This window comes from Panthera uncia, chromosome D2, assembly GCF_023721935.1.
Source record: "Panthera uncia isolate 11264 chromosome D2, Puncia_PCG_1.0, whole genome shotgun sequence".
NCBI classification, from domain to species: domain Eukaryota; kingdom Metazoa; phylum Chordata; class Mammalia; order Carnivora; family Felidae; genus Panthera; species Panthera uncia.
In genome coordinates this window covers 68747285-68759282 of record NC_064818.1, presented here as the reverse complement: position 1 = coordinate 68759282, position 11998 = coordinate 68747285, and the positions used below count along the sequence as shown (strand labels likewise).

General features: G+C 39.3%; 1 protein-coding gene across 2 annotated transcripts in view; it reads left to right on the top strand.

Moving 5' to 3' along the window:
• CCDC186 (coiled-coil domain containing 186) overlaps positions 1–11136 on the top strand; it is a 56949-nt gene extending 45813 nt beyond the window's left edge. The window contains exons 14-16 of one of the 2 annotated variants that reach the window (XM_049645811.1): positions 1486–1696; positions 2996–3215; positions 4052–11136. In XM_049645811.1, the coding sequence (XP_049501768.1) occupies positions 1486–1696; positions 2996–3215; positions 4052–4135 (515 nt within the window). In that variant the 3' untranslated portion in view covers positions 4136–11136. Of the gene's footprint in view, positions 1–1485; positions 1697–2995; positions 3216–4051 lie in introns of those variants that run through there. The other variant, XM_049645812.1, reaches the window with a different exon arrangement.
• The last annotated feature ends 862 nt before the right edge of the window (positions 11137–11998 follow it).

Below are 11998 nucleotides of genomic sequence, written 5' to 3'. Positions count from 1 at the left end.
CCCTCTCCCTCTCCCTCTCCCTCTCCCTCTCCCTCTCCCTCACCCTCACCCTCTCCCTCACCCTCTCCCTCTCCCTCTCTCTTTTTTTCCTTTTATATTTTAACACCTGAAAACTAATGAAATGATCATTACCAGATTTTTTATATATGTGTATTTTATTTTTAAAAAAATTTTTAACGTTTATTTATTTTTAAGAAAGAGAGACAGAGTATGAGTGGGGGAGGAGCAGAGAGAGAGAGAGAGGGAGACACAGAATCTGAAGCAGACTCCAGGCTCCGAGCTGTCAGCACAGAGCCTGACGCAGGGCTTAAACTCGCAAATTGTGAGATCATGACCTGAGCCGAAGTCAGATGCTTAACGGACTGAGCCACCCAAGTGCTTCTATATATGTGTATTTTAAAATTTTTTAGCTTTTCTCATGATAAATATGCCAAAAATTATGATTGATACCATTGTGGAAATGATGATTAGCAAAAAAAAAAAAAAATCAGTATATTTGTCATTTTGGAATGCCAGGAACCGTGCTAAGCACTTCAAACATATTATTGACTCTGCAGAATAGTCGTGTGAGGTAAGTGTTATAATTCACATTTTAGAGATGAGGAAACTAAGATTCCGAATGGTTCCATGACTTGCTCCGAATTCATAGCGACAGAACTCTCGGCCTCTAGAGTCCTTTCGCGCCATTACACTACACTCCGTCTCAGGAGTTGTACCTTACAGGGAGAATCAGCTGTTCCGGTAATGGGAAAATCATGTAGTAGAAAGAACATGGGTTTGAAATTACACATAGGTATTTAGAACCCAGTCTGTCACTTATTAGTGTGCAGCCTCGAATAAGATCTATTCCTTGTCTTCAGTCTACAAAATGGAGTTGAAAGGGCTCATGTTTGTGGTATAAAAAGGATCAGAAATTTTTCTCAACTGATGTTGGTAAAAATAATAGCTAACACTTCGTGCTTATTATATGCACTGTTCCAAACACTTTCACATACATTAGCTCATTTAAATAAAGATAATCCTATGAAGTAAATAATAACATTATTCCCATTTTAAGATGAAATGACCAAGGCACAGAGAGTTAAATGACGTGGCCAAAGTCACAGAGCTACAAAGCAGAGGAGTGGGATTTGTACCTAAGGAGACTGGCTTCCGAGCTGAACCCACTGGTATATTCTGTCTTCTCTCTCTGTGTCTGCCTTTGGCTCCTCGTTTCACTTCAGGCTTGTTATTGTGACTTTTTCTGAGTTTCTTGTTTCTCTCTTGCCGCTTCCTCATCCTGTTGCTGAGAGACATAATAGGCCCTTTGGTACTTCTGACATCCATGTATTCAATAGCGAGAGCTCAGGCCAGGTAGGACTTGTGTTCTGTGCCCGGCTGTGTTAGAGTGAATATTTGAAAACAATACTAGAGGAAATAATATGTGCTATTAGAGATGACTTTAGACTAAGCACAGCATCTAAACTGATTTTTTTTTGTCTTCAGGGTCCCTCAATGCTCGAAGCAGTGCAGAAGATCGATCTCCAGAAAATACTGGGTCATCAGTAGCTGTGGATAACTTTCCAGAAGTAGATAAGGCCATGTTGATTGAGAGGATAGTAAGGCTACAGAAAGCACATGCTCGGAAAAATGAAAAGATAGAATTTATGGAGGATCATATCAAACAATTGGTAGAAGAAATTAGGAAAAAAACAAAGTATGTATTATTATGATAACACAGTCTGTGTTTGAAATACCGTTATTTGTATGGTAAAGTTACTGTTTTCAGAACTAATTATAACAAGAGCCCATCTTTCAAAAAATATTTGTTAATTTCCCAGTCTTATATTGATCACTTAACTATGTTCTAGGTTTTGGGAATACAGAAAAACCTAGTTTTTCTGTAAAACAAAAAAAAGAAAAAACAGGTCGTTAAGGTGATACAGAGAGTTCAGTGGATGTTGATTTTTCTTTTAAAATTTTTTTAAGTTTATTTATTTTGAGAGAGACAGAGACAACGTGAGCAGGCTAGGGGCAGAGAGAGAGGAAGAGCGAGAAAGAATCCCAGCAGGCTCTGCACTGTCAATACGGAGCCTGACACGGGGCTTGAACCCACAAAACCGTGAGATCACGACCTGAGCCGAAACCGAGAGTCGGACGCTTAACCTGCCTAGCCACCCAGATGCCTGAGATGTTGATTTTTTTTAAGATACTAAAATAACTTTGCATTTAAAAAGAATATTCTACCTCACTTTCAATTTTCATTACTGTGGCTCTAAGAGATAATATGGGGTTGTGGGTTATTGTTCCTGTCAGGTAGGATATAGTGGGTAATTTATTGGGCACCTGCCAAGAACAAGATTTTGTGCCTGTGACTTAACGAAATTTCATTGATTTCTTACAACTGAGTGACCTATACGTTAACTGGTGGTGCTCAGGTCAAATTACTAAATGTTCCAGAGTCACCACTCATCTAGTAAGTGACCAAAAGCTGGAGGTCTGGGCCCAGCTCTGACTGACTCCAGAGCCTGTGCTGTGCCAGAGTCCTCTTACAAATGTCATATTCTTTTAAGTAAGAGGTTTTATATATATAAAAAGTCTGTCCCCATGCCTTTTTAATTTTAATTTTGAAATAATTTTAGTCTTAGAGAAAATTTTGCCCATGACTTAAAAAAAGAAAAAGGATAAAGTTCTGAGTTTAATAACAGGAAAATAGAAAATGCTAACTAAGAATGGAGCAATAAAGAAATTACTCAAAAGTATTTTGATTAAGGTAATAACGAAATTGAAAAGCAGTGTTTGTATATCGTTAATATAAATACCATGTTGAACAAAAATGGGATTAAGAAACTACTGAATGAGAAAAGTTCCCTTATTTTCTAGTATATTTCTTTTTAACCTAATAGATATTTGTTTTATGCTAATCATCTTTATGCTTATGATTAGCCAACTCCTGTAAATTCTAATGTTTTTAATTCTGCAAGTATATAACTGACAGTGTCATTTTATTTTACAGAATAATTCAGAGTTACATTTTACGGGAAGAATCAGGCACACTTTCTTCAGAGGCATCTGATTTTAACAAAGTCCATTTAAGTAGACGGGGAGGCATTATGGCATCTTTATATACATCCCATCCAGCTGATAGTGGATTAACATTGGAACTCTCTTTGGAGATCAACAGAAAATTACAGGCTGTTTTAGAGGATACATTACTAAAAAACATTACATTGAAGGTATTTATATTTTTCATTTACTTACCAACCAGCAAGCATGGCATAATGGGGCCTCTTTCATTGCGTGAGCTGGCGTGTAAATGACCAGTTCTGTAATGCAAGGTAGCCATTTGACCCAGAGATCAAATTTCTGTATTTTTCTTAATGAAAAAGAAAGAGCAAAACATCAGCGTCACTATTGGACAGACAGTTGTTTATTTTGCAGTGGGCCGCCTCTGACCTCTATTATAGTCAGTTATGATTGATCACCGAGGCTTTAAGATTGAGGTGTGTCTTTTCTAATGTACATTCTAGCTCTACTTTTTGCAGATATTACCTGACCTGACTGTTTTGTTTGTGCTGTGTTTGGGCCTCCATAGTCAGTAATGGATTTTAAAGAATGTTTTTATTTAATTAATTATTATCATTTTTCAGTTTTAGAGAGTGCACAAGCAGGGGACAGAGGGAGAGAGAGAGAATCTTAGGCAGGCTCTACGTTCAGCACAGAACCTGATGTGGGGCTCAGTCCCATGACCCTGGGATCATGACCTGAGCCAAAATCACTCAGACGCTCAACTGACTGAACCACCCAGGTGTCCCTAAAACAGAATATTTTAAATCTAGTAATAATTTTGTGTACCAAAATTTACTGTCGCTTCAGTAAAAAGACAGATTCTGAAATGTGCAGGACTCCTTTACTGAAAACCACTGTGCTCCTGGCCAGTGTCACTGAGCATTTAAGACTCATCCTCACCCTTTTGGTTTCAAAATTTAAGCAAAAACAGTACAAACTAAATCTTTATACTTACGCTACCTAATAATTCTGTTTTCTTTCCCCCTTTTTCTAACTGGTGAAGGAAAATCTACAAACACTTGGAACAGAAATTGAGCGTCTTATTAAACATCAGCATGAACTCGAACAGAGAACGAAGAAACCCTAACGCAAAGCTCTCATTCACTAAACAGACAAAAGCCACATAAGGAGCAGGTGCCACTGCCCATTATTGTTGGAAACTTTTCCCTGCTTTGTGTGTCAGTAAAAAATTGTTTTGCTTCATCTGTATAAAAAAGTATCCTTTTACAATATGAATGCATTGCTGTGTATACTGTAAGAGCAAAAGCTTTGATGAAATTTGTCTTTGTATAGTGACAGCCTGTCCCTGAATCAGAACACCCGAAATTGCTAATGGTCATACAAAGTGCTGAACATTACTACAAGGGCTTTTGAAAACCCCTTCTCCTTATTTCTTCCTTTTAAAATATATAATGTCAAAAATGATTCAGCTTTTAAAATTCTGCATGAAAGGACACGTGTTCATCATTCCGTCATGTGCTGTTTCTCCAACGTGAAGAAAACTAAAGTGATAAAGATCATATTTGACCTGCCAGTATCCCATTTGGTTGTGTCACAGGGATGCCAGTGAGTCTTAACTTCTTGTCATTTTAATGGACGCTAATAGGAAAGCCAGCTCTTGGTCGCCAGCAATAATCAGCCATTGAATGCCTCCATCAGGTTTCCTTCTCTGTGCTAGGTACGTTTCGTCCGATTCAAATTGTTTGAGTTCATAGTTGAGTTTTTTTAGTCTTCAGTTGCACAAAATCCGATTTTAAATAACACGCTCACTTAGAAAATCTCTGCGGACTTCAGTTGTATTTTAAAATGTGAAATAGATTATTCATTAGAACAGAGAGATGAATAATGAATTCTTTGAAGCTGAAATACTTTAGTTTTACTGACATCAGGTGTTAAGATAAATGTGTAAGGCTTTTATGAAGAACCAGTTCCCCGGAGAATCCAGCGTAGGGCTCTGTTAACCATTTCATTTGAGCACCATGCTTGACCATTGATATAATTATGTATTCCAGCAGAGTGATCTTACAGTCCCCAAATGTGATGTGTTTCAGTATATTTATTTAAAATACAAAATAATTACATCTCTGTAACCAAGGGAAATTTAGAGCCAAATTTGTGTAGCCTGTTGGATTTTTACAATATTTATTTAAAATACGCACTTACATGTCGCCAGTCCATGGTATCGGTACTTCTACATCATTGAATTTTGTTCCCTTCTCTTGTAATTTGTCACCTATTATCATTTCTGTGTGTGGTTTTTCACACTTCATTACATTCAGGTCATCTCTACGATAGGACACCTTGGCTGACATGCAGATGTTGCCACAAGTGTCACTCTTGTTTTGGATTTTTGCATCCTTTTCTCTCCCCTTAAGAGAAGTAAGCTTTGGGATGATGAAAAAGCCTTTCAGAAGTTATATGGCTCTGAAAGTTGGGCTTACGGTGGCAATGTCCCGTTAATGTGTTTTAACATTTTTTTTATATCAACATTGTTTAAAAGGATCATATGCTTAATTTTTACTAAGGATTCAATGTAGTGTCTTATTTTTTCTGTGTATCGAGTTGTCTTGTCATCCAAAAACAAAATCTTTTCAGCATGGAAATAGAAGTTCAAAAACATTTTTAAAATAGCTGTAACAAGTGTCAGTCTTACCATAATGTGTCTTGTTATTTTTACCAATAATAATATATCAAAATAAAAGAAGAGGGTGAGTGCAATCAAATCTGAATTATTTTCCCCTTTGTTTCTAGACACACTATTGATATTCCTCTACACTGCTTAGAGTAGCCAACAAAACTACATTTTTATGGCTGCTTATGTGATAGAGATTCATACACTACAATATTTGTTTTTTCCTTCCAAGACACAAAATATATGAATGGAGGCCAAACAGTGATCAGATCTAGAGTGTCCTATGTTTACACACTTTTTAAGAATATACACATTTATTACATACAAAAATAAAACATTCCAATATTAACACTTGTGCCACCATTTGGGAAAGTTAAATGGTGAAGCAACTTTAGAAGAAAGCTGTCATAAATCATGTTCTGACTTATTGTTACTTACCGCCCCCCCCCCCATAAATATAAGAAACTATGGAAAACTTTTGAAGAGAATGCTTTATCTTCTTTTTTTCCTTCAGTTTCTATTGTATCTTCAGTTTCTGTTGTGGATTAGAAGCAAACAAAGTAATGTATGAAAATGTGCATATATCACATCTTTCTACGAACTCACAAAAAGCTCCTGGTGTAAGGATTTAGGGATTTAGAGAGTCTTTTACTATAGTGAATATACGGAGAGAAGAGTGGAGTGTCCAAAAAAGGAAAATGGCCTGAATAAACCTGAGATCTGGGGGAATATTTATTTTAGATGTTCATTATTCATTGTACATATCAAAGGCTACATTGATAGTTAGCACTGCTTTGGTTTCTTTGAACAGGAAATTATTTTGTGTGTGTGTCTTATCTGTATATGCTTACTAGGCCTTCATTTTGAAGTGAGTTCTTACTGTGGCTCCCTTTTTCGCATACTACTTCCCTTTAGCCTGTGAAGTGTTCAGGATTGAAAACAGTGGGTTTGAGCAAAGAAATGGGTTTGAACTTCGGTATTTTGGTTTTTCTTTTAACTTTCTATCTTTGACGCCATTTAAAGTGATTTATCTTGAATTATTTTATCAGGCTACCAGCATGTTATTTATTCATTAAAAAAAAAAAAACAAAAAAAACACCTGTATTGAAAGTCTGCTATTGTGCTATTGCCTGGCACCGTCCAGGGTATTGTGATTTTACTGGTGAACAGACCGGGCAGGACTGTTGCTGTCCCCATGGAGCTGAGGTCTAGTGACAATGGCAGGGAAGGCACCAGAAGCAGCTCTTTGAGCCTCTGCAGCTCCCAGCCAGCTGCCGTAGGAAGAGGGTTAATCCAGTTGTGCAAGTAGTGGCCCAGAAATCTCGCTGTGGCATGAAACTTCGGGAAATGAGTCCTTGCTCTGGGGTAGGCTGAGAGGTCTGCACGTCCTCTGCCATAGTTTGGTGTTTACTTCTTCTTTAGGAAAAAAGAAGAAAAATCCAAAGAGCATAGACAAGTATTTGATTTTTGCCATTTTAGTAAATTATTAATGCCTACTTGATGCTCATAAAAGTGAATCTAATCACGTTTTCATGCGTGTTCCTAAACTTTGTTTCACAGCATATTCTTTTCTAAAGATTTTCCTCATAAAAGTTTAGATCAAGATTTACCAAGACATTAAAAAACCATCAGTGTTGTAAATGTTATATATATGCTACTGTGGTGAAAATACTTTTCTCAATCATGTTACTCGGTATGGTTAGTTTGCCTTATGAATGTTGACTCTACTAGCCTGTTTTTCGATATCCTTTTTAAAAAACAAAACAATCTTCTTTTGACACTGAGATTGTTCATTTTTAACACCAGTTGGTGGCACTAGAAACCTGAAATTTCTCAAGGCTCTGAACAAGAGCAAATAATTGAAAACGTATCCAAACATGAAGAATTTTCAGGAAAATAAATGAAAAATATAATTGTATATTAAAGATGTATTTTCTGGTATGAATTCTTTTTTAAAATGCATATGCCTGTCCATTTTGATGACAATGATAAAACTTGTTTATCTTCCAAAAGTGTGTGTATATATATATATATATACATATATATGTGTGTGTATATATATATATATATGTATATGTATGTGTGTGTGTGCATTGTACAGATAATCTTTAATTTGATTACACTGTTCATTTTGTAAATATGTTTCTGTATAAAATGAAGCTTTTCAAGAGAATTCTATGTATATATTGTACTTATTAAATAGGTAATGCCTCTTTACCAAGTTGTATTTTATAGCATCTTTGATTATTTATTTACATACACCACTTGCTAAACAGACTGATTCTCCAGACTGTTGGCAAGGCTGACTCAAATTGCTTGAATTTTCTTTTTTAAACTCCACTAAGAGGTTTTGCTTACCACAGTTCTCTTTATTATACCAATTATTATTAGAAGTCAATGAATAGTAAGCAGTTTAAATTGAATGCCAGGTTCTATTTTAAATTTGTGTTTATAACATTGGTAGCAAAACTTGGCCTTTTACAAAAGGCAAATTTTCACATGCCTGTCTTCACATAGACATTTTCACATGCCTGTGTGAAAATTTCTCATTGAACTGGACGAGCCAGTGATATATTCACATTTTCCACCAAACTATGTAACTTGCCCAAATTATCTAGCTTTAATAATAAAGCTCTAATATGTTCAATAAAAAGATACGGAAACGGCATTAATTTCATGAAGTTAATGTGTGTGTGGTGGGCATTTCACATCACACCGTGTTGTTTTCCATACACTTAAATTATGCCACGGACCTTAATGACTTTACTACTGGAAAGAATCCCCTGAAATCAGGATCCTTGGAATAAAGGGAAAATTAGAATAGAGGAAGCTTGCATGATGTCCTCAATGGTCTCTTTTTTGGTAGCCTAGGGATTTGTTTTGTGAGAGAAAGGAATGTATACGTGGAAGAGAATGAGCGAGGGAAAGAGATACTAGCTGTGGTGGGGGGTTTTTGTTTGTTTTTTTGTTTTGGCTTGTAGTTCTTAACTGTCAGTTTGAGCCTCATCAGTGAAGAGATTGGAAAGACCATCCCACTGAATTTCTTTCCATGCTGGATTTTTTTCTTTTAAAAAAAAAATTGTTAACGTTTTATTTATTTTTGAAGGAGAGAGAGAGAGAGAGCATGAGCAGGGGAGGAGCAGAGAGAGAGGAAGACATAGAATTTGAAGCAGGCTCCAGGCTCTAAGCTGTCAGCACAGAGCCCAATGCGGGGCTTGAACTCACAAACTGTGAGATCATGACCTGAGCCGAAGTCGGACGCTTAACCGACTGAGCCACCCGGGCTCCCCTTGGGTTTTTTCTTAATAACTCTACTCCAATCCGTGAATGTAGAAAGAGTACACACTTCTTTAGGACCAGAAGCTTAAGAGGATGCCTCTGGTTGACAAATGCCAATGCTGTTTTAATGATTCTCTCTGAGAACAGTGTGACCAGACTTGATGTTCCTGCCCCTATAGAGATGCACTATTAACCTACGTTATATTTAAGAAACTTGATTTTTTTTTTTAAGCATGCATTTAAGAAGTATTCTATTTCTGAGGAATTTTCAGCCTTGTTTTACTTTTTGATTGTCCGAAGGCCATGCTGTTGGCTAGACTATCTATCTGCTCCTAATTGCACTCCAAAACACACACACACACACACACACACACACACACACACACACACACGGAATAGGATGTCATTACATTCCAGAGAAGAATCTCTACCATTTAGCACATTGCCAAAGTAGTTCTGTAAATTTAGGACCCACTGAAATAAAACAAAAAACTTACTGATAGTCAACTTCTGCATTAACTTGGGAAATACATTAAATATTAGAATGGCTTTCCACATCATTTCACTATGCAGTTTTTTTGTTTTGTTTTTTTTGTTTTTTTTAATGACTAAGGCGCAGGGCAGTAAGTCGTGTGTGTGTGTGTGTGTGTGTGTGTGTGTTCTCAGCACCCTCCTACTTTGCTTGTTTCAGGAAATACCAGTTAAACTTGCACACTACTTGTTTCTTAGGTTCTCTTTATGAGCTCTGACTAGGTGAGACAACCCCAAATGCCCATCACCCCTGCTGTCCTTCCTCCAGGTCTGCCCTGCTTCTGCCCACCCAGACCCCCAGTAGATTCCATCTCCCCAAAAACCAGGTAACCAGGAAGCCCGTGCCAAGGGAGGGTGCCGCCTTGGGCTCAGAACTAGCTTCTCTCTGGATTTTGTGTTTTGTTCTTGTGAATTTGAGACAAGGTTGGAGGGAGACCCTGCTGGGACAAGCAGGCCAGAAAGAGTCTTTCCCCGGCATCCTGACCGGAATTCAGAACTCATTTTCTCATAGAAATCCCATTTTATTTAAAATTTTTTTAAAGTTTATTTATTTATTTTGGGAGAGAGTGGGGGCGGGGGCAGAGAGAGAGAGAGGGAGACAGAGGATCCAAAGTGAGCTCAGTGCTGATGGCAGCCAGCCCGATGCGGGGCTTGAACTCATGAACCTCGAGATCATGACCTGAGCCAGAGTTGGATGCTCAACTGACTGAGCCCCCACAGGTGCCCCCTAAAATCCTATTTTAAATAGTACTTTACTCGAAGTTTATGTGTAAAGTGGCCTTTGTGTGCTTGCCTGAAATATTTATTACGTTGTTTCTTTACTTTTATGAGGTTCAGTGCCTTCTAAGCTCCAAGGCACCAACTTCCAAAAAAAAGTTGAAGCCGAGGCCGGGAGACAGAGCTCTGTGGCGGGAGGACGTTCCACACGCTCAAGCTCCAGGTGCCCCCTGAGGGATCGGACGATCCAGTCTCACGAAGGGTTATGAAGTTGTCGTGGTCGATCTAGCATCTCGGGTGCCAAATCCCAAGCCGTCGAGCACAAATGTCGCCGATGGATTTTACAGATCAGACTCTACTGTGGGGATAACGTAGTTCCACTGCAGCAACCACTGGTCACAGAGCAGAAGAAACTCTTGGCGAGGTTCTGGGGCGCTTTCAAAGCCGTGGAGATCACTTGAACACTCCTCCCACGCAGATGATTTGTGGTGGGCTTTTGTTTTTTGTTTTTTTAATATTTATTTGAGAGCGAGAGAGAGAGCATGAGCAGGGAAGAAACAGAGAGAGACACAGACTCCGAAGCAGGCTCCAGGCTCGGAGCTGTCAGCACAGAGCCGGACACGGGGCTCGAACTCACGGACCGTGAGATCATGACCTGAGCCGAAGTCGGGTGCTTAACCCACTGAACCACCCGTGCGCCCCATGATTTGTGTTTTGATGGAAGTCAGGCTGTTTGCTGTCGCCAATTCAAAGCCGTTACGCTCCACAAGACACACATATAAAGCCATTTTTTCACCATTTCCTAGATTTTCTTCCTGCCTTTGGACTCATTGAATATTTTGTATGAAGCACAGATTCCAGAGAGGAAAGAGCGCTTGAAGGGAGAACATCTAGCCCCAGAATGACCGGACCCTCAGGTTCCACAGACCAGTAAAATTTCAAAAACAGAATTCGGGGCTTGTCGACTTTTATTTTGCTAAGTGAAGATCAAAAAGAATGAGCATTTATCACCATAATATCCTAAAAGACAAGATGATTTACCACTAAAAAAAAACAAACAAACCCAAAAAAACCAGTGGTTGAAACGTTCAAACTTTGAACTGTGTGTAGCCCTTTGAAACCCTGTGTGTGTGTGTGTGTGTGTGTGTGTGTGTGTGTGTGTGTGTGTGTCTTGCTGTAGCCCGGGTTGCAAGCCACTCGGCCACTGCAGCCCCTCAGTAGAAGGTGAGGAAGAAGGCTGGTGAGTGAGTGCAGGTGATCTGCCTGAGGTCACACACCTTCGGAAGCCTCTTCCGTGCAGGCACCGACGACTCTGACGGTGCCTGAAACACAGTTAATCCCCACAGCCTCCTGGTTGCACGTGTCCCTGGAACCGGATGAACTCAGGAGGCTCCGAAGGTGGACCGTGTGTGGAGTATTGATGTATTGCCTCTCAGATCCCAGTGCATTCTTCAGTATCCGCTCTGTGACAAACCAGAGAATCCCCTCAGCCTCTTCTCCTTTCAAGTGAGCGCGGTGTTAAGTTTCCTCGGTAGAGGGCCATGGCGGCACGTTACCGGAGGAGGAGGCTTCTGGAAGTTTCTGTCAGGGGCTGGAGGTCCGCTGAGGACATCCAGGGGAGCCTGCCCTAGCCATCCCTCTGCAACTTTGCAGCACTTGGTGCTAACCTTTCCGTGGCCTTCTCGACGTGGAAACTGCAGCCCCCGCATGGCTACAGACCCTTGTTCGTGGTCCAGAGAGTCACACGCAGAATCGCCACTGAACGTTCACACCCCTGTTCACTGACTATTT